Source organism: Alosa sapidissima, chromosome 14 (genome assembly GCF_018492685.1).
Source record: "Alosa sapidissima isolate fAloSap1 chromosome 14, fAloSap1.pri, whole genome shotgun sequence".
NCBI lineage: Eukaryota > Metazoa > Chordata > Actinopteri > Clupeiformes > Clupeidae > Alosa > Alosa sapidissima.
The window spans coordinates 7,224,306-7,250,469 of NC_055970.1; the positions used below are offsets into that span (position 1 = coordinate 7,224,306).

Consider the following 26,164-nt stretch of genomic DNA (forward strand, 5'->3'; position numbering starts at 1 on the left):
GCTGCAGGCCTGTGCAGAGGACTGTGACATGCCTACCTCTGCTGCCTCTCGATCTTGGCGGCCATCTTGGGGTTGAAGGTGAGGGTGTCGTTGAGTGTGGCGGGCAGCGGGCACAGCGGCGTGGGCATCAGGGACTGCTGGCTCTGGTGGATGTGCAGGATCTGGCGGCTCTTGGTGAAGCGCTGCGAGGCCGTGATGAGACGCCGCAGACGGGCCGTCAGGGCTGAGGACGACGGCCAGTACGCGCCCGTGCTCCCGCCCTCCGGGGCAGAGCTGCCTTCTGAGGGAGAACGCACGCACACACACACACACACACACACACACACACACACACACACACACACACAGCAAATCGATTATCTCCGAGTGAAGTTACCCTTACCCAGAGTACAACCACATAACATCATCAGTTTTATGAGTTCACACTCAGAACTATATGATTTGGTTGAATACAAATTCCAAAAACATATTAAAAAAAAAAAAAAAAAGTTAAGACTAAACCAAGGCATGAGAGAGAGAGAGAGACATAGAGAGAAAGTCAAAGACAATAACAACCAGTAACTTACCTCCACCTGTGTCTGTGATAACCAGGTCTCCAGGAGAGGAGGCATCATCCTGTAGGAAGAAGAATGATTACGTCACTGAGCTGACCACAGCTTAAGCACAACCCCCTGCCCCCTCTGGTACAGCTTACTCAGACAGAGTCCCTTCTCCCAGAGACACCTACTCCCTGCACACAGACCTGGGGCTCTGGGCTCAGCTAAGACGGGATTATGTCTGGCAGCGTGCAGGGCTTTGCATGCTATACTGATAAAAGCCCCGCCGCAGGGCGACCTGTAGGCAGGAGACGTCCCGTGCCCTGGATGCACTGGATTCTGCAGCTACTTAGTCTGTGTGTGTGCATGTGTGTTACTGTGCATGTGTGTCTGGGTGTGTTTATGTGTGTGTGTGTGTGTGTGTGTGTGTGTACACATATGTGTTTAAACACATATAGGTGTGAGTCAGCGTGTGTATGTGTGTACTGTATGTAGGGATGTAATGATTACGGTATAATGATAAACCGTGATAAAAATGTTGACGATAACAATTACCATTTTCTTTTGAAATATCATAATTATCACGGTTGATTACCACGGTGTTGAAACCGTGTGTTTTATCCTTCCCAGCTTCATCCGAGCCTGCTTTTGACATACAGTAGGCCTGGTACAATGAAGCAAAATTGGTACCCAACTGATTCTGTTGTCTAATTGATGGTTTTAACTGCGATTCGGATTAGGCTACACCTGATTTTAAAAGGCGGAACATTTTCACCGCAAAACTTGCACTGTATCATTTAGCCACTCTGCGTCTTTTTATGTTCGCGTCCACATGAAATCCATTCCACTCACGTTATCAGGAGAACACCGTAGCCTAAAGTTTTATTTCGAACACTTAATTTGGTCTCACTCAGGGTAGGAATTTCACGGCGGCCACGTCGTTGCCCCTTGCCCTTTGGAAATCAGAGGTTTACAGGTGGCCTTGGTGCCCTTCTTTCAATATTCTGCTTTGCGTCCTACTAATAGCGATTTTTATTTAGCCTATGGCCTGTCATAATATTCACAGCGCAAATTAATTTAGTCTTTTACGCAGTGGAGAAAGTGACAGCGCAAGAAAGAAAGTGCATCTAAATTCACCCATTCTTCTCAGTTGAACTACTCGCGAAGTAGCCTACTCATCACACAGACATCACAAGTATCACATGAAAGAGCTTTTTCTCAGCTTTTAAACGATGTTAGCCGCAAATCGCTGTGGTGAGAAAAGTAAATAATATAATTCAATTTAATCATAAATTCTACTGAAGGTTTTGCGTCCATCTCCCTACTTATTCCTCTCGGTGCAATACTTCACGAACCTTTCGTTTAACACATGACAAACCATATATCAGAATAAACAGCAGACCTTACGAAACACAAAGGTGTAAAGCAGTCCCCTGTACAGTTAGCCGTTACAGAGTAATCCAGTTTTAAATTTGCAGTAAATTTTGACATGCATGGATGTCTCCAAATTTGGGCTTTACGTTTTACAATGTGTTTAAATTGTTCCACATGATTTCATAACGGGCCAAATACAAAATAAATGTTACAAATATTGCCTAGATATCGGTAAATCAGAGGACAGCTGACTAAGAGTTTGTGAAAGTATATCACAAAATGCTAAGCATCTAGGCTATTTGAGTTTCTTAAAGCTGAACTGTGCTTAAATTGTTCAATACATGATTTCATAACAAGCCAAATATAAAATAAATGTTAAATATAGCCTAGATATCTGTAAATATTAGATGATCAGATGATTTGCAGTTCTATGTAAAATGTCATCCCTAACTGTATGTATGTGTGTGTGTGTGAGAGTGTACTGTAACTGTGTGTGTGTGTTTGTGTGTGTGTGTGAGAGAGAGAGAGAGAGAGAGAGAGAGAGAGAGAGAGAGAGAGAGAGAGAGAGAGAGAGAGAGAGAGAGAGAGAGAGAGAGAGAGAGAGAGAGTGTACTGTAAATATGTGAGTGTGTGAGTGTGTACTGTAAATGTTTGTGTGTGTGTGTGTGTGTGTGTGTGTGTGTGTGTGTGTGTGTGTGTGTGTGTGTGTGTGTGTCTCTTATCAGTGCATCCCCCACCCCCTTGTTCCCTGGCCTCACCTCCATATCGTCCTTCATCAAGGCCGGGGCAGGCTTGTACTCGGGGTCATCCACATCCCTGCACACACACAGATAGCACACGGCCGTCAGGAGCCACTCAAGGTGACGGGCGAGACGCCCGCGCACACACACACACACACACACACACACACACACACGCACACACGCACGCACGCACGCACGCACACACACACACGTTCAAAACCAACATGATCCAACACACACACACACACGTTCAAAACCAACATGATCCAACACATCACACATGGGGTTCTTCGTCATCACAAAAGGTTTGGCAACTGCTAATGTAACCAACTTCCAACTAACCACAATCACATCTTCTGTGTGTCACTGTTCCACTCATTATACACCTTATGTAGATTATTATTATATGTTAATTGTAACTATCTGGAGAGGCATAGCCTAGAAATCTAGACGCGCCCCTAGCGCTAATTACATTTGCTGCCAGGGCTAGTCTAGCAACTCTCCGTTGGCTTGTGAGCTCCAGAAATCGAAACTTAATCAGGACATTGAAATCGTGTATAGTCGTTTGGTGGGCTTAACATAATGATTGATGGCAGAGTTGCAACGGTTTGGCTTGAATTCCCTGCTACTTGAAAACAAATATCCTATTGCGTCCTATTGCGTGCAGAGGGAATTTGAAAGACAACTGATTATCCCGCCCCTCGGACTGAGCACTGCGAACGGTGAGTGCCCAGACCCTACATTTTAATGGCTAGGAGAGGCAACTAATAAGATCAATTTTTTACTGGCATGTGTTCTGCATGGCAAATGCATACTAGCCATCAATCAACCATCAATCTTGTACATGATCTATAAAGCTGATGTGATATGCAATAATAAATAAAATAAAAAACAAGACACAGCATAGCATGTCAACACAGATACTCTCAGTAACACATCATAGTACATCAACACAGATACTCTCAATAACACAGCATAGTAAGTGTGCTACCGGCTCTTTCATATCCCCCATATAAAAGAACAAAGAGTGTCAAAGGCACTGTGGTCTTGTGTGGATAATGTGCAACACCTCATTTAATGAATAATTGAAATTCCCTTATATCACAAAAAAATGAGACCACCCAGTGGTATCACAGCAAGTTCATTCTATCCGCTTCCGGAAGCTCTCTGGAACTGCTACAATACTGAATGGCTGTAACCCTATTACCTCAACCTGTTCTTGCACTGACATAGTTTTTTTTATAGTTTTTTATATTACCTTGTCTACATTATACTTTACTCTCCTATTTGTCCATATTATTTATGCTGGTCTCTAGACCTTATTATTGCACTGTTGCACTGTTGGACTAATGTTGGACTACTTTTTGCACCATCACCATGACACTCACTCTCTTGAGCACCTTACCATGCACACATAACTAAAGGACTACTGTTGGACTACTTTTTGCACCTTCACCATGACACTCACTCTCTTGAGCTCCTCACCATGCACACATAACTAAAGGACTACTGTTGGACTACTTTTTGCACCTTCACCATGACACTCACTCTCTTGAGCTCCTCACCATGCACACATAACTAAAGGACTACTGTTGGACTACTTTTTGCACCTTCACCATGACACTCACTCTCTTGAGCACCTCACCATGCACGCAGAACTACAGGCCCTGTCACTACAAGCGTCTCATGCTTGATCACCCTCAAGCACACTGGATTTTTTACATTTAATTTATATAGTATATTTAGTATTTAGTTTTGTTATGTATGTATGTATGTATGTATGTATGTATGTATGTATGTATGTATGTATGTATGTATGTATCTATCTATCTATCGGCACCCCCAGAGAGAGGGGGGGGGGGGGGGGGGGGGCTCTGTGACAGCAGTGAAGATGTCCATGAAGATGTCCTACCCGTCCATGAAGTCGTTGCCTCTCTGCTCGGCGGCGATAGCCTTCTCGTCCGGCCGGCCCACGCGCTCTAGGAAGCAGAGAGCTGCGTCTGCCCGGATGGTGTTGTACTTCTCATAACCTGCAGGCGGGGAGGGGACACACACACAACACACAGCCGCACAGGTTACAGCTTAGTCAAACGGAGACGAGCGCTCATTTCTAGAGGAAGGAGGGGAAGCACGGTTTCAGCCCACGGGCACTGATGCAAGCTGCTGATTCTCCCACATGCCACACAACAATATTACACAGAATGGGCCTCTGTGGTTGTTGCTGATTAAGTGGCATCCACAACTTACACAGACCTGAAATAAAGATAACAAGTGGAAAACATAATTTCCTTTTTCTTTATTTTTTTCTCCTTTAATTCTTCTTCTTTTTATTTCCTTCTCTGTTGTATTCTATAGCTAGTCTCTACTGTGTGGGTGTACTTTTCTTAAAATGGGAAAGTTTTTAGCTTCAAAGGTAAATACCATTCTTAGGCTACGTTTATACGGTGACGATGAAAAGAGAAGACGCAGAAGTGGCGTCTCGTCTTCATTTTTTTATTCGCGTTTAGACGAGCATTCTCAGGGGGAAATCTTTGTTTATATGAAGACGCAAGAGTGTGTGATATTCGATTGGATATGCATTCCAGACCGCTGGGTGGTGGTGTGATAGAACCCCGGTACGTCACGTGCAGACATTCTAATTTGACAGTTTAGCCAGAGAGGTAATCAAGGATCTTTGGTTTAGCCGTTTAGACGGAGACGCAACCCGGGTCGTCTTCAAAACTCTACACTCTGGAAGGAGTCTTCAGATTTTTGCGTCTTCAAGCCCCGATGGCGGGGGCGCCGTGTAAACGAAAGGCACTTATGATAAAATATTTTGTCGTCTTCCTTCGCAATCGTTCTCGTATAAACGGCCCCTTAGACTGCACAGGGTTTTCACACGAGATCTGTGCCTATATAAAATAGACAGCACTGATTCTCTGACGGCTCCAACACACAGTTGCGGTAGCTATGCAAATGACTTTAAGTACAGCCGTAATTTGATTGGCTGGTGCCTTCTGTTATTGTCCGTCAGTACAGCAAAAGTTGAACTTTTCGACGCGAGCGACTGGAGCAACGCGACGCAACGGACCCACAATTCAGTTCGGCAACGGATGACGTAAGCCCATGTAAAGTGGACGGGATGCATCTCCAGCACTGACCCGCACGCAGCTGTGTGAAGGAGCCGTGAGGCTGGAGCCTCCGCTGTGATAACGTACCGTGCTTGAAGACTCCAAGCAGCAGACACTTATCGGCGTCTTGGTCCCACCAGAGAGCTGGGAGCTCTGCGCTGTCAGGATCTGGCACACGAATCTGGATTGCACTGTGAGAAGAACACACACACACCAAATCAAACCCTGATTCACAACAGCCTGTAAACACAAACTCTCAGAAGACTAACAGTCAACACACATCATGCTCCCCCTGTTGACCACAACATTTACTGGTTGCAATTCAGCAATGACCAGCAGGTGGAGCAGTGACGAGCTTTCACTTTCTCTGTGCTGAGACAGCATGGTTCATCTGCCTGGAGGAGCAACACACAATGGGATCTCATTTCATGCCCAACAAATTCAAACATTTCTTACAGAAATAAAAATACTTGGAGCTTAATTCTTGAACAGGATGCTTGATATAATAAGTTTCCATCATTGGTATAAAACATCTGAACTTACATTAAAGATGTAATGCTGAAATATAACTGCATCATTTAAAACAGCCCTAGTATAGTAACAGCGCCTAGACAAACCAAGAGCAATTTGAGAATTTTACCCTGACACCAACAATGTCACCATCTACTTCACCAAGGCCCAATCGTCGTCATATCTAATCTTGTCCGAATCCTGCTGGGGAAAGGGTCTTAAAAGGTGTGTGTGTGTGTGTGTGTGTGTGTGTGTGTGTGTGTGGGTTGGGGAAAGGGTCTTAAAAGGTGTGTGTGGGTTTGGGGAAAGGGTCTTAAAAAGGTGTGTGTGTGGGTTTGGGGAAAGGGTCTTAAAAAGGTGTGTGTGTGGGTTTGGGGAAAGGGTCTTAAAAAGGTGTGTGTGTGGGTTTGGGGAAAGGGTCTTAAAAAGGTGTGTGTGTGGGTTGGGGAAAGGGTCTTAAAAAGGTGTGTGTGTGCGTGTGTGTGGGCTCACCTGGCCTCCACGCCGTCCAGAACTTGCTGTGACTGTGAGCCGATCACCTCCTGTTTCAGGTAGTAGAGCATTCTGACCCGTAGCAGCACCCTGCACACAGAGGAGAGCTGGATTAGGCCAACACACACACACACACACACAGCTCCCCGTAGAGAGCCCACTGGTCAGAACAAAGCCAGTCATGCACACGCACACACTCTCTCACACACACACACACACACACAGAAAGCCCGGCTGTGACAACAAAGCCGCTCAGCGGTCACATAAAACGCTGAGCGAGCGGAATGACTCTTCACTTTTAACACACACACACACACACACACACACACACACACACACACTCAAAGAACAGCAAATAGTTGTCTCACCATGCACACCCACGTCACACAAAGTTTGGAGTTGAACATATGGGCTAAAGGTGGAGGCCGGGACCATGGGTCTAGGCGCCCATGCTATGCATGACTTGTAGGGGAAGGAATGGGAAGATGCTAACGTCACTGTGAGGAATGGAGCTAGCTAGCGGCCGGCTGGCTGATCAGACCATGACGTTAGCTATCTGAGTCACGGCAGAGATGCAGTCATTAGCCGTCATCACCCTCCACTGAGGCAGTACACACACCCCCAGTTGGTCTTTGTGTGTGTGTATGCATGTGTGTGTGTTTGTGTGTATGAGAGTGAGAACACCCACGCTGGAGAGATCCAGAAGCAGGGGGCTCTACCACCACCCCCTCTCCCTCCTACACACTCCCACACACACACCCACACACACAGACAGGGCTGCCATACTTGTGCTCTCAGCAGCTGCTACTCTTTCCTCTGCCTGTCAGCAGAGAGCAGGGCTTCATCACTCATCACTCACACACACACACACACACACACACACACACACACACACACACACAGCCAGACTGACTGACTAATCCAAACAGTCCATGTGCTCATCTACACACAGTCACCATAGTCCACACACACACACACACACACAGCCTGAGGGAGAGCACACATTGGCCTCCATGTCTTTAATTACACGCCTGTTACTGCCAAGGAAGACAGAGCGACAGGAAGCCGCTGCTGATGGCAGGAGCGCTCACTCCTCTCTCACTCCTCCTCGCTCACTCCTCCTCTCACTCCTCCTCCTCCGCTCACTCCTCCTCCTCCGCTCACTCCTCCTCCTCCGCTCACTCCTCCTCCTCCTCGCTCACTCCTCCTCGCTCACTCCTCCTCGCTCACTCCTCCTCTCTCACTCCTCGCTCACTCCTCTTTCTCTTTTGTGTCTCTCCCTCTTACACTCCTCCTCCAAGTACTCTCTCTCTGTCTCTCCCTCCCTCCACCCACCCCCCCCACCCTACACTGGTGGCATTCCAGCGCTGGATCCGTGTGTGTGTGTGTGTGTGTGTGTGTGTGTGTGTGTGTGTGTGTGTGTGAGGGGAAAGCGCCGACGTCAGCAGAGTGGGCTGGCGTGTCCCCGGGTGGCCGCGGCCGTGTCACCGATCGAACGATCGCCGGCTCCAGCAGCAAAGGGGACCGCTCTGTGTGTGGGCAGGACCGCTCTGGGGTCCCTGCCAAAACTACACACACACACACACACACACACACACACACCTCTAGATTGCCAAAACTACCCCCCCCCCCCCCCTCTTAGTCTCTCGCTTTCACTTTTCCTCACTTTCTCCCCCTCACACAGAAAAAACACACGCTCATATCTGGCCCCTCTCTTTTGGAAACACACACGCTCATATCTGGCCCCTCTCTTTTGGAAACACACACGCTCATATCTGGCCCCTCTCTTTTGGAAACACACACGCTCATATCTGGCCCCTCTCTTTTGGAAACACACACGCTCATATCTGGCCCCTCTCTTTTGGAAACACACACGCTCATATCTGGCCCCTCTCTTTTGGAAACATACACGCTCATATCTGGCCCCTCTCTTTTGGAAACACACACGCTCATATCTGGCCCCTCTCTTTTGGAAACACACACGCTCATATCTGGCCCCTCTCTTTTGGAAACACACACGCTCATATCTGGCCCGTCTCTTTTGGAAAAAACACACACACACACACACACACTCTAGATTGTGTAAAATTTGACCGTTACACTTTGCAGCTTTCACTTGGCCTTCCCTCATGACAAACGGTGAGTCACACTCGGAGATGATGTCACAATGCCAGTAACAGTTGACAGTTCACTGATGACACCTCGAGAGCGAGTGTCTCTGTTCAACAGGAACAGCACATCAATGCAGCCACGCTACAGGGCAGGCATACTGTACGCACTGACGGGACACAAAACCTGGGTGACCAAGCCACCACTCCAATCATCAGTGTGTCAGTGTGTGTGGCGCACATCCTCAGTGTCTTTTGAGAGAATCGATGACCTCTTGGTTTAAGTGCGCAGAAAGCCAGTGCCTCGCACTCAGAACTCAAGTGTTGCCTGCGGCAGCTCTCCACTGTCCAGCCATACAAACAGCAGGTCATTCTGATGCAAGTCTCTCTGCAGTGATGTGAGAGGCTGGCCTGGTTATGTGATGTGGGCAGAGTGAATGAAGTACACTAGATGTGTCAGTGCTGTGTGTGTGTGTATGTACTGTAAGTGTGTGTGTGTAATATATAAATATATATATATATATATATATATATATATATATATATATATATATATTATATATGTGTGTGTGTGTGTGTGTGTGTGTGTGTGTGTGTGTGTGTGTGTGTGTGTGTGTGTGTGTGTGTGTGTGTGTGTGCGTGCGTGCGTGCGTGTGAGAAATGTTTCTGTAGAAATGATGAACACACAGTGTGAAGTGAGTCAGCACAGGGTTCTCACCTGCAGCGAATAAAGGAGGAGAGTGTGTGCCTACTGGTGTGTTTCAATTTGGCTCTGTCACATACTTTAGTGGAAGTGCTGCTAGCTTTACTGAACAGCTTGTGTGTCGCGTTGTGCGCCACGTCACCCTTTTGGAACCCTCACAAAGCAATTAGCGACCTGTTTGGGACTGTAGTGGGTGGTGTGAAAGCTGTGGTTTGGGGCGTGATGTGCAGTGACGCTTTGGTTCAGTTCGATTCAGTAAGCACAACAGCACACCTGTCTGCACTTGGCCTGTGTGTGAATCTCAGCAACATCCATATAGTCCAGCCATGCGCTGGCAAGACAGGTAAAGGGAAACGCCATTTCCACTTCTAACTTCAGGAGCAAGGGCAAGATTCTTTAAAAAGTCCTCAAGGGCTACTGAAGCATCTCTATTTTAACTAATGAAATCAGGCCAACTTGCATCTCACTGGGTCTAGTTATGGCATTTCATTTATGGCATGCACATTTCTCCCCCCCACACATACCTAATAAATACCATCACTAGTACACATGATATCTAATAAAAATCCCACAGAATGCATCTCATGATGACTGACTTTAGTCATGCCTGCAGTGGCCCAGACCCTCAGTAGCAGCAGGAGTAAGGGAAGAGAGAGAGGAGGAGTAAAGGAGGAGAGGAGAGGAGAGGAGAGGAGAGGAGTAGAGTGGGAGAGGAGAGGAGAGGAGAGGAGAGGAGAGGAGTAGAGTGGGAGAGGAGAGGAGAGGAGAGGAGTAAAGTGGGAGAGGAGTAAAGTGGGAGAGGAGAGGAGAGGAGAGGAGAGGAGTAGAGTGGGAGAGGAGAGGAGAGGAGAGGAGTAAAGTGGGAGAGGAGAGGAGAGGAGAGGAGAGGAGAGGAGTAGAGTGGGAGAGGAGAGGAGAGGAGTAAAGTGGGAGAGGAGAGGAGAGGAGAGGAGTAAAGTGGGAGAGGAGAGGAGAGGAGAGGAGAGGAGTAAAGTGGGAGAGGAGAGGAGAGGAGAGGAGAGGAGTAAAGTGGGAGAGGAGAGGAGAGGAGAGGAGTAAAGTGGGAGAGGAGAGGAGTAGAGTGGGAGAGGAGAGGAGAGGAGAGGAGAGGAGTAGAGTGGGAGAGGAGAGGAGAGGAGAGGAGAGGAGAGGAGTAGAGTGGGAGAGGAGAGGAGAGGAGAGGAGAGGAGAGGAGAGGAGTAAAGTGGGAGAGGAGAGGAGAGGAGAGGAGTAGAGTGGGAGAGGAGAGGAGAGGAGAGGAGTAAAGTGGGAGAGGAGAGGAGAGGAGAGGAGAGGAGTAAAGTGGGAGAGGAGAGGAGAGGAGAGGAGTAGAGTGGGAGAGGAGAGGAGAGGAGTAAAGTGGGAGAGGAGAGGAGAGGAGAGGAGTAAAGTGGGAGAGGAGAGGAGAGGAGAGGAGAGGAGTAAAGAGGGAGAGGAGTAAAGTGGGAGAGGAGAGGAGAGGAGAGGAGAGGAGAGGAGTAAAGAGGGAGAGGAGAGGAGAGGAGAGGAGTAAGGGAGAAGGCCACTCACTTGTTGCAGTGGTGCTTGAGGTGCTTCTTGTAGCCGTCGTCCTGCAGCATGTGCTCGGGGTTGTGCTTGCGGATCCATTCCGCCTTCTGGATGTCGAAGCCTGTCGACTGAGTCTTCATCTTCTTCCCTTTCCTGCCCCGCGGCACTGGCGTGGAGAGGCCTGTGGAGAGGAGAGGAGAGGAGAGGAGGAGGAAGATGATGAGGAAGAGGAGGAGGAAGAGGAGAGGAGAAAAGTGAGGAAGAAAAGAGAGGAGAGGAGGAGACAGGAGAGGAGAAGAGGAAGAAAAGAGAGGAGGAAGAGGAGGAGACAGGAGAGGATAAGAGGAAGAAAAGAGAGGAGGAAGAGGAGACAGGAGAAGAGAGGAGAGGAGAAAAGTGAGGAGGAAGAGGAGGAGACAGGAGAGGAGAGGAGAGGAGAAAAGTGAGGAGGAAGAGGAGGAGACAGGAGAGGAGAGGAGAGGAGGAAGAGGAGGAGACAGGAGAGGAGAGGAGAGGAGGAAGAGGAGGAGACAGGAGAAGAGAGGAGAGAGGAGGAAGAGGAGGAGACAGGAGAGGAGAGGAGGAAGAGGAAGAAAAGAGAGGAGGAAGAGGAGGAGAGAGGAGATGAGGAAGAGTCATTAATTGTCCATGTTCCCACCTCTCACCCACAAACACCCACAAACACCCACACACACTCAGATGGGTAAGGATGGGGGGGCGTATGGCGCTTGCAAGGGGGAGGTTTTCATAAGAAAATGTCAGCAGAAAGCAGCACTGCGGCGGGCCGCTCTCTCTCTCTCTCTCTCTGGCCGATCGATAGGGAAATCTATGTTTTCTCTCCCTCTCCCCATCTGTCTTCCCTCCCTCCCTCCCTCTCTCTCTCCCTCTCTCTCTCTCTCTCTCTCTCTCTCTCTCTCTCTCTCTCTCTCTCTCTCTCCCTGGTGGCGGGAGCCAGCGCTGGGACCAGGCCGCTGCTACTGGGAGCAGGCTGATCTGCAGCTGCAAATCATGCATTTCTTATTGGGCTGAGCATCAGCCAGCCATCATTCCTCAGGCCCACAGGGGGATTTGTGGCCTTTCTGCTGGGGATGTACTAAGAGGTGGAGCCGCATGGACACGCTGTGAATGTGTGTGTGTGTGTATGTGTGTGTGTGTGTTCTTAAGTCTATATGAGTGGGTGTATGTGTTTGTGGTTAAGTCTGTGAGTGGGGGTTGGACTGGGTGTTTGTGAGTGTGTGTATGTGTTTAAGAATGGGTGAGTTTGACTGTGCGTGTGTGTGCGTGTGTGTGCGTGTGTGCGTGTGTGTGTGTTTAAGGCTGTGTGAGTGAGAGGGTGGAAGTGCATACGTCAAGAGACAAGTGCACAGCAGCATGACTGAGCATTCTGTGGCAGGATACAAGTGAGACTAACTGACAGTCTACGAGAGTGTGTTTTTTATTCATGCATGAATGTGTGTGTGTGTGTGTGGTTCGTACCCAGGTGGTTTGTGAGCTCTTTGGTGCGCCCGTCCTCTGTGGGTGCGATCAGGTCCCACATGAAGCCCTTGATCTTGTCGTCGCCGCGGTAATGCACCAGGCAGTAGGCCAGTAGGGCGCGGCAGATCATCTCCACGTCGCGCTCGCTCAGTGGCCGCTTGAAGCGCCCGTGCAGCAGGATGTCCTTCCAACGGCCCCACCTACGCCACACAAGGACAGAGTCAGAGAGACCACGGAGCTGCTGTCTGTAATATATATATAATCTATATTCCTAATCTAGCAAACCTCCACAAGTATTGGCAATTTCCTGAAGGGTTGGAGTGTCTAGATTAGATGCATTATTGTGAGTTTATAGCCAAAACATACCATTTATCTGAAAGCCTATACAGGCTTTAAGGGTCTATTCGTTTTCGTCATTTGTTTCTCTTAGGTAATATGTTTTAAGGGTCTATAGGCTTTCTTAATTGTTTCTCTTACAAATGTATCTAATATAGTCGCATGGTGTTTCAAGGGTCTACAGCTAGTCTTTATTCGTCCATCTTGGGTAATAAAGTCACGTAGTGTTGTGCACTCCGGTCATGCATTAGAGGGCCGAGAGCCACACCAGTGTCCACTCACCCGTACACCAGCAGGTTCTTCTCCACGCGGAAGCACTCGGTACGCCCGTAGCTGTTGAGGCGGTCGTGAGGCCGGCGCAGCTTGGGCTTGTCGCTCTCGCCCTCGCTCTCGCCCTCCGACAGCTCGGCCAGCTCGTCCTTGGTGGCGCTGAACGGCCGCGTCTGCTTCCGCACGCGAGGCGTGTCAATCACCAGGCTGTTCTGTGGACACAAGCCAGCAGGGTTAGGGCCTTAGTACATCAAAACATTGTGAGCATTTACATCTAGCTTCTGAGTCTGAGAATCACCATCACGGTCACTTCAGTGTTTCCCACAGAATTGAATTCTATTTGTGGCGTTAGGTTTGCAGAATTATCTTGAATGCAACAGTTTTTAACAAATTAGCGCAGTGTGGTTATCAGGGTAGGAATTTCACAGCGGCCACGACGGCCACAGCGTTGGCTCAGAGGTTTACAGGCCACGGTGGCCTTGGTGCCCCCTTCTTTCAATATTCTGCTTTGCGTCCTACTAATAGCGATTTTTATTTAGCCTGTGCTAAATAAAATTAATTTAGTCTTTTACGCAGTGGCGAAAGTGACAGCGTAAGAAAGAAAGTGCATCCAAATTTACCCATTCTCAGTTGAACTACTCGCGAAGTAGCCTATTTATCACACAGACATCACAAGTATCACATGAAAGAGCTTTTTCTCAGCTTTTAAACGATGTTAGCCGATAATTGCTGTGTTGAACGGTTCGCGAGAAAAGTAAATAATATAATTCAATTTAATCATACATTCTACTGTTTTGCGTCCCATGATCTCCCTATCCATTCATCTCGGTGGAATACTTTACGAACCCTTCTTTTAACACATGACAAACCATATATCAGAATAAACAGGAGACCTTACCAAACACAAAGGTGAAAAGCAGTCCCCTGTATCGTTAGCCGTTCCAGAGTAATCCAGTTTTGAATTTGCAGTAAAGTTCGACATACATGGATGTCTCCAAATGTGGGCTTTATGTTTTACAATGTGTTTAAATTGTTCCACATGATTTCATAACGGGCCAAATACAAAAAAAAAATGTTACAAATATCGCCTAGATATTGGTAAATCAGAGGACAGCTAAGAGTTTGTGAAAGTAGCCTTAATGATCACAAAATGCATGCATCTAGGCTATTTGAGTTTCTTAAAGCTGATCTGTGCTTAAATTCAATCATAAATTCAAGTTCAATAAATGATTTCATAACAAGCCAAATATAAAATAAATGTTATATATTGCCTAGATATCTGTAAATATTAGATGATCAGATGATTTACAGTTTTATGTAATATGTCATGTTTCATACAGTGATGCAGGTCTACTGCAGTGAATAGGCTAAATACAACTTTGATCATTTTTATAGCCTACTACTGTATAGTTAACTTTGGCCTTGGTGCCCTGTCTTGTGGCCTTTGTGCCCCCCACCAAATATGCCCAACTGAAGGCCAAGTGGCCTTGCCCCCAGAATGGTGAAATTCCAAGCCTGGTGGTTATGATGCTAACCAGATTTAAGCATAATTTAGTACAACCTGGCAAATCATTGTGTGGTGCTGAGTGTTGATATTGATATTGGTGGTCCGCCACAAATAAGTCAATGTATGGGAAACACTGCACTTATAAAAACGGCCCTTATAAAACATATTTTTTATAATTTAACATATCTTGTAGCAACACAAGACTCTTATTGAAAAGCATTTGTAAATGATATAATTTATATTTCCCATGTGTCCTTCCTGTAGATATAGATTAAAAAGAGTGAGTCCGCAGGCGGGCAGCAGAGGTGCAGTCCATGCTGCTGGCTATGATGTGCCTGCCAGCACTTACTCTGCCATTGACCGTCTCCATGTCTATCTCCGCCTTCTTGGCCCACTTGTCCCAGAAGTTAGGGTCATCCAGAGAGATGTCCGTGCGGTTCCCCGACGCTACGAAACTAGCCTGCAGAGAGAAACGGGGAGAGAGGTGAGGCAACGCGTGACTAAAGGTGACTCACTCTGATGTCATTATGGGGAAACTAGCGGAGAGTGAGACAGCCAACAGGAGAGTGAGACAGAGTAGAGAATCAGCAACAATCTAGTGAATGAGTCAATGCTTTCAATCCAATACCATCAGACCCTAAATATTCAAAACACGTGTCTCTCTTTCTCACACACACACACACACACACTAATATAAATATAAACAGATATAAATCATGCACGGTACAATACTGACAACGGTGATTTCTTTACAAATGCAACCCAATGACTCACATCTGCTATTGTCATTTAGTGACCAGCTTCATGAAAACCAAACACAGATGGTATGACTAAGACACCTGCAGAGTGAGCTACATGAGAGAGTGGGTTGGCTGGAGACAGAGTGGAATTGTGGACGTGCTTCAAATCCCACCTTCCTACTCACTGGCTGGGTCCGAAACGGGAGAAAATGCTGCCTTTTAAGATATCTAACAGGGGAGCAAGCCATCGAGGCACATCTTCATCAAATATTTCTGTGAAATGCTGCCTTCTAAGATCCCTTCGTTTTACCGAATTTTGAAGGCAGCGTAGATGCATCCTTCATGCTGCCTTCAACGTCCAATATTCAATTTAATTGTGAGCAGATATTGCTGAAGTCGAACGTTACGTTTTTCTGCTTTCTGGTATCCTGACAACGGTGTTCTGTGTTGCTATCTTGCTAGGCTGTCCGAAACAAAGTTAGTAGCTGGTAACTTGATGCCTGCTACGGCAAGTGACTCGATAGAAAGCCGAAGGCAGCGACACAGCAGACAGCTCCCTTCCGTTTTGGACAGACCCACTGAATTGAGAAACACTGAAAGAACGTAACTGAATTCCACCAATCAGCAGGATGTCTGCAGTCCACACACTGTATATTTACTTGGCCAAGGAACCCTACTGATAGACTGCCTGCTGACTGATGGGGAGAACAACCAATGACAGGCCATTGCTTTTGCATGACATGACATATCTATGCAATGCTGTCTAAATCTAGCACACAGATTGCCACTACACTGTAACTCATAAAATGCAAACTAGGTCATGAAACAAATACTTCCCTGACACACTCATAAACACTGTTCAATGTTCCCACGAGTATTTTGGATATGCGCACACACTTCTGTTGTGGAAATCCAGGAACGTTGGATCCAACCAAATAACTACAGAACTGCAGCAGTTATGGTGTTTCTTGTAGTTGTATGATTAAGGCTGTATGGCACATTACCAAAAGGAGCAAATAAATCTCTCTCTCTATCATCAGTCACCCAGTCAAGTGAGCCATCCTGTGCCTCTTGGTGGACCCGCTACCTTGGCAAAAGTGGACCCTCGTCCCTCGGACTCGATGGTGATGGTCTTGGTCCTGCGCTGGAGGATCTGATCGATGTCCTCCTCACAGAACTTGGCCCCCTCGTCCTCCTCGTCCATGATGGCCCCGTAGGCGCCGCGGCGCAGCAGGTCCTCGATCTCCTTCTTGGAGAGCGGCTGCTGGGCCTGCTGCTGGACACACAGGAAACAGGAAGTCAAAAGGTCAGACCGGGCTTAAGGGGGGAGCTTTAACTGACCTGCCTGGAGGGAGGGGGGCGGAAATGACATTCTCCTGACATTAACAAACCATCAGGGATCAATCTGATCTGATCAATCACAAATGATGCTACTAATACATAATAAGGATAAGAAAATGTTTAAAAAGGTGTTGAAATATAAAAAGATAACTAATGAAGCTAAAAAAGCTATGCTACACAGTATTGAATATTTTCATTAGGAAATGTCCATATAACGGATGATTGACAGGTGACTGAGCCTTACCCCGCCTCCCAGGCTATTGTCCCGTCCACTCATGCTCTGCAGCACGGCTTTGTCCAATCCCAGCTTGAGGCTGGCCCGGTCGAACATCTCCCTCTCGTACGAGTTGCGCGTGATCAGCCGGTACACCTTCACCGCCTTGTTCTGGCCAATCCTGTGGCAGCGAGCCTGGGCCTGGACAGACACATAGACATATGAGCTCACCATGCACAACTACTCAAGTTGAAACCACCCAACAGACACCTGAAATGGTGAAGAAAATGTCAATCAACCATATCGGTCATATGACAACTGTCTGAGAGAAGTGTGACGACACGTTGATGCTTTTAGTATCATGGGTCGAAGCTGAATTTTATTTTGACCTTATCAGGGTTAATACTTTGCTCCTTTTAAAACTGAGCCAAAGTCTGACTTCAGCACGAACATGGCAAGCAGGCAAAAATGGTGGCTGTTCATAATGTTTTGAGGAACACCTGTTGTGTGAACGTGGTCGGTCTCTTTCTGGACGCTCACCTGTAGGTCATTCTGTGGGTTCCAGTCCGAGTCGAAGATAATGCAGGTGTCGGCGGCGGTCAGGTTGATGCCCAGACCTCCAGCCCTCGTGCACAGCAGGAACACAAATCGGTCCGAGTCCGGCTTACTGAAGCGGTCGATGGCCGCCTGCCGCAAGTTCCCCCGCACTCTCCCGTCTATCCGCTCATAGAGGTATCTGAGAGACACACACACACACGCACAAACACACACAAAAGCAGAGATCAATACCAACTCAACCGAACAGCAAGGATCAGCGAGTCAAGTCCACGTGACTTCATCTCTCTGAAGAACTCAAGTTGCCGAAGATGTATTTTCGGGTGGAGAGGAGACACAGAGCAATCGCTGTCCATTCAGTTGCACTCGTTTCCACACCACAGAGGAGGTGCAGTCCCACTGCTCTCCTCCATCTACAGCCCCCATTATCCATGCACTTCCCTCTCTCAATTTCAGCTGCAATGTCACGGTACATGCCTTAGGCATGACAACTACATAGCACACTGTCAAAGTGTTCATTTCCATAAATGCATACAAAATACACCTACAATTTCCCCACACGCCACACATCTCCACACTCCACACATCTCCACACTCCACACATCTCCACACTCCACACATCTCCACACTCCACACATCTCCACACTCCACACATCTCCACACTCCACACATCTCCACACTCCACACATCTCCACACTCCACACATCTCCACACTCCACACTCCACACATCTCCACACTCCACACATCTCCACACATCTCCACACTCCACACTCCACACATCTCCACACATCTCCACACTCCACACATCTCCACACTCCACACATCTCCACACATCTCCACACTCCACACATCTCCACACATCTCCACACATCTCCACACTCCACACATCTCCACACATCTCCACACATCTCCACACATCTCCACACTCCACACATCTCCACACATCTCCACACATCTCCACACATCTCCACACATCTCCACACATCTCCACACATCTCCACACATCTCCACACTCCACACATCTCCACACATCTCCACACATCTCCACACATCTCCACACATCTCCACACTCCACACTCCACACTCCACACATCTCCACACTCCACACATCTCCACACTCCACACATCTCCACACTCCACACATCTCCACACATCTCCACACATCTCCACACTCCACACATCTCCACACTCCACACTCCACACTCCACACATCTCCACACTCCACACATCTCCACACATCTCCACACTCCACACATCTCCACACTCCACACATCTCCACACATCTCCACACTCCACACATCTCCACACATCTCCACACTCCACACATCTCCACACATCTCCACACATCTCCACACATCTCCACACATCTCCACACTCCACACATCTCCACATCTCCACACTCCACACATCTCCACACTCCACACATCTCCACACTCCACACTCCACACATCTCCACACTCCACACATCTCCACACTCCACACATCTCCACTCCACACATCTCCACACTCCACACATCTCCACACTCCACACTCCACACATCTCCAGATTCCTTTTTCTCTCCCTCACACTACTTTCTCTTCATTTCTCTTCCACCCCTCTTGCCCAACCAACAGCACAAGGTGATTCAGCGCTTTCTTTCAGGGAAAGCCTTTTTTCCTGGACCACAGGGCCTGGCCTAGACTAGACTACACCCCCCCACCCACCCCCACCATGCACCACCCCCTTCACCACCACCACTGAACCCCCCCGTACACAGTGACCCACTTCCAGCGGCCCCTGGTTCTGGCTGTCTGCTGGGGGAATCCCCAGGGGGTCTGTGCCCTGCTGCTGAACCCTGCCCAGGCCCTGCCTCCACGCCAGCTAGCAAACACCGCTAAGCCCCTCCACTGCACTTCCCCTCACTCAGGCTCCACCCTGCTCCTGCGCACAGGGTTTGGTTGTGTGCCCAAGCAAGGCTGCAGCGGTGAAGGCACCAGAGATGTGAGAGAGAGAGGAGAGAGAGAGAGAGGAAAGAGAGAGAGAGAGAGAGACAAAAAAGAAAGAGGGAGAGAGAGAGAGAAAGAACGAAAGAAAGAGAAAGAGAGAGAGAGAGAGAGAGAGACAGAGAGAGAGCGCGAGAGAGAGAGAGAGAGAGAGAGAGAGAGAGAGAGAGAGGAGGGTGAGGTGCAGGACATGACTGGGTTAAGGAGGAGAATGAGGGGATGAGAGGGAGCTAGATAGATAACATGAGTACAAGTAAAATATGCTTTACTTGTCCTTTACTTTAAGTCACAATCTGACACATTTTGAACGATGGAAATATATTCATGTCAAACCACTACTTCTTGAACAGAGACTGGGAAATAGCACATACTATAAATAAAACATTCAGTGAGAAACCATGCACATATTTGTGATAGAAACAAACTGCTCGTCTCACAGATACAAAAATAACTCTGTGCTTAGTATGCACTGTGAAAAGTCTCAAACACGTATCAGAAAGGAACAGTCAGGCAACTGAAGTTCAACCAAATTCCAGCATCTGCGTTCTGAAGCAGATCTACGGTCTACGGTCAGGTAGGAGGATGGTGACTCTCTGCCTCCTATAGACCCATTCAACAAGAAAAACAAAAACAATGCTTGAACATTCTATTTTGTTCTTAATCTACTTCCGCTTCATTACTGTACGTACACACCGCTGCCGACTTGAGCTTCCAAAGAAGCTCGGGTCGCCCGGTCAAGGACGCTTGTCAAAACAGTACAGGGAAGCTTTGGCTGCTCTGACGTGACAGCAGTCGCTGAACCGCGTCATAGCTCATTACCATTTTACCAGCCGGCTTCCATTGAAAATGAACGACTTCCTGAATCTTTGGAAGCTCAAGTCGGCGGCGGTGTGTACGTACAGTTAAGATAACATATGGAATGTTAAAACGGAAGTCTTGTGGGAACAACTATGCTGCTGATAATGGAACTCTCTTGAAACGGTCAATAAAAATGTGAAGTACATTGGACCAGTACTTCTTAAATGATGTACTGTATGTGGACACACAGACGGATGATTGGACCCCGATCACAATACCCTCTTCCCCCCTACTAGGGGCTGAGTGTAACGAAGTCAAATCCCCCTCATCATTATGACTGCAATGCATTCTGGGTAACAATAACTGCAGACCGAGTTCTTTTTTTGAAAGTGAGCGTGTTCCCCGTTGATGTCTGACCTTCTCTGGATGAGGTAGTCCTCCAGGATGTCCAGGCAGCGCACCATCTGGGAGAAGATGAGGACCTTGTGGCCGCCGGCCTTCATCTTGGGTAGCAGCTTGTCGATGAGGACCAGCTTGCCCGCCGACTGGACCATGGCCTGCAGGTGGAAGTCCATGGCGCCGGGGTTGTAGACCTCGCGGAAGTCCTCAAGGATCTTCTCCTCGGCCCCTAAGGGTGGGAGGGAGGGGGGGATAGAGAGAGAGAGAGAGAGAGAAAGAAAGAGAGAGAGTTGTTTAAAATTCCTTTTAATGAACCATTACATGAATCAAGGACTCCTAAAAAGACTGCACTGTAGCCCAATCTATCAGGCCCATTTTCAGCAAACTTTTTAATTCTTTTTTTGCCCTTTATCTTGACCTCTGTGTAGCCTGGCAGTTTGTAAGGTCTTGTATTGACCAACAGTATATTTACATTTTTGAGTATCTGACAAAATGGCTCTCACAACAACTAAAGAACTCCCTGTTGAATACATAGACATACACAGTAAAATAAATGGACGAAAAGACTCCGTTGTTTTCAATGGGAGGGCACTGGGTGAAATTGAACAATTTTTCAGTTGGTCCCCCCAGTACTGTGCAGACTCGCACTTAACTTCGTGACGTTAGCCATCAAACTGAATCTTGTAACTCATATGATGGATACACAGAAATTCTTCTCACACTTCCTTCGCCTTCAAAGTTAAACATTTATTTATGTATTATTATTAATATTATCCTCACAAGTGATATCAAGTCGTGTTAATGTTGAAACTACCACACATGATCATCTTCAAAAACAGTCATGGTAAAACAAAACAAAAAAAGTTATAGCCTTGAAGCTAATCTTCTTTTGATGAAGTTTCTTTCATGAAGTTATGGTATTTAAAAAAAATCCTAAAATGAATGGGCTTTTATGGGGTTAGCAGAGAAGTGGTCCCTCCAGCCTCCATTGATTCTTCTACTTGCAGGAATTCGCCTGCCCCCTTGGTTGAATAGCAAGACTGTACTAGCTACCGTTACACATGAATCCTCACAATCTCACTTGATCCCTGTGACTACTGGAAGTGTGCTTGGTACCTTTAATGAGGTAGGGGTGGTTACAGCACTTCCTCAACTCCATCATTGTGTTGACCAGGTTGGGAAGGTTGGCTTGGCCGGCACCCTTGGACAGAAAGGAGAAGTTCTTCTCCAGGATGGCACGGTAGTACTTCTTCTGGATGTTGGTCAGCTCCACCTCGATGATGGTCTCCTCTTTGGGAGCCAGCTTCTTCTCTACGTCCTCCTTAAGTCGCCTGAGCATCATGGGCTTCAGGATGCCCTGCAGCTTCTGGACCTGAGGATGTACACATATGTGGACACACACACACACACACACACACACACACACACACACAATTAAAACAATTATTCAGACCATCTCACATACACATTACAGAAAATACTACTATTGAAGCTGCGACTTCAAATCAGACTCGAAAATTGAGTCAGTCATAAAGCTTATCTTTCAGTGTATGCAAAGCACGACCTAAAATGCGTCAACAAAACATGTTGACCTAATTTGGTTATGAAAGTCTGACACACGTTAACCACCATACCACTACTTCTTCCTTATTTGAATGATACCAATCCACACTAGCACACTTCCTGTGGGACGCGTACCTGCTCCTCGGTCTTGAGGTCCCCAAACTCCTGCATGAAGGTGGTCTCCGAAGGGAAGCGCAGAGGCTCCAGGAAGTGCAGCAGGCTGAAGAGCTCCTCCACGGTGTTCTGCAGTGGAGTGCCCGTCAGCAGCACCTTGTGCTCCTACAGAGGGTCACAACGGCTCTTAGTATAGCCCATGCTAAAGCTGTAGAGTATACTTAGTATAGCCCATGCTAAAGCTGTAGAGTATACTCTTAGTATATAGCCCATGCTAAAGCTGTAGAGTATACTCTTAGTATATAGCCCATGCTAAAGCTGTAGAGTATACTCTTAGTATAGCCCATGCTAAAGCTGTAGAGTATACTTAGTATAGCCCATGCTAAAGCTGTAGAGTATACTCTTAGTATATAGCCCATGCTAAAGCTGTAGAGTATACTCTTAGTATATAGCCCATGCTAAAGCTGTAGAGTATACTCTTAGTATATAGCCCATGCTAAAGCTGTAGAGTATACTCTTAGTATATAGCCCATGCTAAAGCTGTAGAGTCTATAGCATAGACAGCCGCATACATCATCATGCTCAGACACCTCAAAGCAATTCATGGGTTTCATCAGGTCCCTTGAAACGTTGTTTGTTGGTGCGCACATCCAAGGCAGGTGCTGGACAAAAAGTGCTAGGCTATAAAATGGAAAAAGGGTGGAATGTCCGCACACTTTCTCCCATCAGGATGTTTTAATGTACACTGGAGAATAGTCATATATTCAGAATAGTCAAAATATTCTGATGGGAGCAAGTGTGCAGACATTCCACCCTTCATCAGGTCCCTTGCCACAGGTGTATACAATCAAGCATCATGCAGTCCGCATTCATAAACTAGGTGCTTGATTTTATTTGGACTACATAGTGAATAATCACCACACAGTTATTCACTACAGTGCACTGCATAGTGAGTGAATGGGTGGATGATCTGAACACAGGGCGTGTTTTCATTTCCTCAGCGTAAACTTTATGACTGTGCTATAGTGTCTAACTATAATGTTACTGAATGATCAGAATGTTACTGAAGACACCGAAGTTTAAGCAAGTAGGCACAGGTTGCATGGAAGTTTCCATTTTTCCAGCTCCCAGCAATAGTCACACAACATACAAATTATGTTCATACTGCTTATGACGTAAAAGAGCTAGAGGTGAAATGGGCTACAGGTTTTGACAAGTCACTGGCATCCATAGTAGAGTGAAGTTAGGCAGGCCAAGGGGTGGGCCTACATTACCCACGATGCAATGTCACAAACAGATGCAACACAGGTGAATGATCGTAACAAGAGGCGGCTTACCAGATTCATGAGCTTGAAGCCCTCCAGCAGCTTGCAGTTCTTGTTCTTGAGGCGGTGGGCTTCGTCAATGATGACACAGCGCCACTCGATGGCATTGAGCTCCGGGCAGCCACCTAGGATCATCTCAAAGGTGGTGATGACCGCCTGGAACTTGTACGCCCCTCTGATCGCTCGGCCCTGGAAGATTCAAGTAAAGCGAGTCAGGGCGTCAGGAGGCAGGGATGACGCTACCATAACGCTATGGCTCTAAGCCAGTGTTTCTCAAACTTTTTCAGACCAAGGACCACTTAACCAATAAAAAAAAACTCACAGAAACAAAAAAGTAGACCTACTTCAACTGTATATTACACAATAGGCCTAATCACTGAACCACCTTGCTAATTGTCTTTGCACCTTTCTTATTGTGTCAGAGGATTCATATGATTTCAACCGGAGTAGCTTACATTAGTAAGCTACATAATATTTTACCACTTGGGATAGCTTACGGACCACCAGTGGTCCCCGGACCACACTTTGAGAAACACTGCTCTAAGCAGACCAGCACGGAGTGTCCCTGTGTGACCCTGAGTAAAGCTACTTGAGGTAACTTAGGTCTCCGAGTGGACGCTAGCTTCAGTACTTTTGCAATAAGGGTAAAAAAATAATGTCTGACAATGTAGCTGAACGAATCATCATGAATGATGCCATTTTCAATACTTTTGCTGTTTTGATAAAAGCTATCCCTGGAACCTTTGCCCTATGAGTAGACACTCCTTTGGTCGGTTAAGTCCTGTAAGTAGATTAGTGGATCTCAAAACAAACTAGGTCATTTGACGACCTGTGCTCCGGTAGAAAAGGACTGGCACTTCAAACCAGAACACAAAAAAACAGTACATAACTCCAAGCAAAGGACAACTAGAGCAATGTCTTTTCACAAAGCTCCATAACAGGTGTCAGCAATCACCTTAACAAAATCAGGCACACAGCGGGAACCTTCCTTGTTTATTTATTCACTTACATTGCACATGCACGCTACATATGTCTGTCTGCATTTGTGCGTCTATGTATACACTTCTATTCTCTCTCTCTCCCTCTCCCTCTCCCTCTCCCTCTCCCTCTCCCTCCCTCTCCCTCCCTCTCTGGAAGATGCTAGGATGATCTAAGCAGTCAGTGGCAGCCCCAGTGGGACATGATGTCATCGCGTGTGTGTGTTGTGAGAAGGCCTCTCTGTGCCGCCGCTGCTGCTGCTGTCAGCGCGAATCACAGACAGCCGGCAGCGGAGTCCGTCAACATGCAGGCTGTGCCCCAGGCCCGCCCCAGACATGCGCCACCACACACACCCTAGTGTGAGTGCGTGTGCGTGTGTGTGTGTGTGTGTGTGTGTGTGTCTGCACTTATCTATTTACTAACATCTTTTCTTCCTTCCATCTTCCATCGTCCATCTTTCTTCCTTCTGACCTTCTCCTCACCCATCTGTAGTTGAAAGGGATTTTTTTGGAATACAAGGAAACAACAACGCATTGTTTTGTAGGAAACAAGAATGAACTACCAGCTTTATACAAACAGATTTCAATTGCTGACTGTTAGCCTGTCTACGAATGGCACACGCTGCTAGTGCAATTTGCCAGGACAGCATCATATACAATTGAGTAAGGACAAATCTCATAGCCAAGAATACACTGACTTAAATCTGTACAAATCTGACGGTAAGTAAAACTGAAACCCTGGCACTCCCTCACAGCACCTCAAACACACAACACACATTCTAACCACCGATACCCATTCCTGGACCTGATGACATACTTACTAAAGGCTATTCCTCTTTTCAGTGGCTGACTAAACCCTGTACCCGATCACTTGCAAAACGTACGAGTCTTATAGTGGGACAAGCCCTAGACTAGAGCAAACAGAGAGTACATTCCAGAGGGAGGCTAGCACAGGAGTAAATTACCACTGGAACCCAATGATCATGCACACACACACACACACAGACGGACAGACACACACAGGATGACTGAGACAGGCAGGCAGACATACAGACACACAAACAGACAGAGACAAAAGGCCCTTACACACTGCCAAAATCCCCGCAAAATTATGTACCAAATTCGCGGAACGCCTGTCCTTTTCACATAGACCGAGGCGGAACGGCGGGACAAAGTGTCTCGCCAAATTTACTACCAAGCACCCTAGACTTTTTGCCGAATCGATAAGTTCCGGCACCAGTGTGAATGGGTCAAGGCGGAAAGGGGAATCTGGGTGGGCATTTCGATTCTATGTCCAGCCCACCACAGGAGATTGCAAATAAATCTAACTGATCAAAAGCAGCAATAGCAGAGACAGCACATTATGTCAATCTTTAAATTCACAGTCTCTTCAGTCATTTAATGCCTGCTAGAGTTGACTGTAGCTCGGAATGCAATCGGTTGCCATAATAGGCTATCCTAAAATCCAGCGATAAAACAA

The 26,164-nt window shown here is 47.2% G+C and overlaps 1 protein-coding gene across 18 annotated transcripts in view; it reads right to left on the reverse strand.

Annotated features, from left to right (window-relative positions):
* Positions 1–26,164, reverse strand: part of chd9 (chromodomain helicase DNA binding protein 9) — a 100,641-nt gene that overhangs the window by 12,927 nt on the left and 61,550 nt on the right. For 11 of the 18 annotated variants that reach the window (XM_042062507.1, XM_042062505.1, XM_042062509.1 and 8 more), the window contains 18 exons: positions 25,109–25,171; positions 23,720–23,896; positions 22,404–22,547; positions 21,822–22,077; positions 20,724–20,934; positions 17,510–17,705; positions 17,000–17,170; positions 16,502–16,690; positions 15,024–15,134; positions 13,180–13,379; positions 12,562–12,761; positions 11,107–11,266; positions 6,766–6,855; positions 5,851–5,954; positions 4,566–4,683; positions 2,669–2,726; positions 567–615; positions 37–280 (listed from right to left, as the gene is read on the reverse strand). In XM_042062507.1, the coding sequence (XP_041918441.1) occupies positions 37–280; positions 567–615; positions 2,669–2,726; positions 4,566–4,683; positions 5,851–5,954; positions 6,766–6,855; positions 11,107–11,266; positions 12,562–12,761; positions 13,180–13,379; positions 15,024–15,134; positions 16,502–16,690; positions 17,000–17,170; positions 17,510–17,705; positions 20,724–20,934; positions 21,822–22,077; positions 22,404–22,547; positions 23,720–23,896; positions 25,109–25,171 (2,741 nt within the window). The remainder of the gene's footprint in view (positions 1–36; positions 281–566; positions 616–2,668; positions 2,727–4,565; positions 4,684–5,850; positions 5,955–6,765; positions 6,856–11,106; positions 11,267–12,561; positions 12,762–13,179; positions 13,380–15,023; positions 15,135–16,501; positions 16,691–16,999; positions 17,171–17,509; positions 17,706–20,723; positions 20,935–21,821; positions 22,078–22,403; positions 22,548–23,719; positions 23,897–25,108; positions 25,172–26,164) is intronic. The other 7 variants (XM_042062516.1, XM_042062515.1, XM_042062511.1 and 4 more) reach the window with 4 other exon arrangements.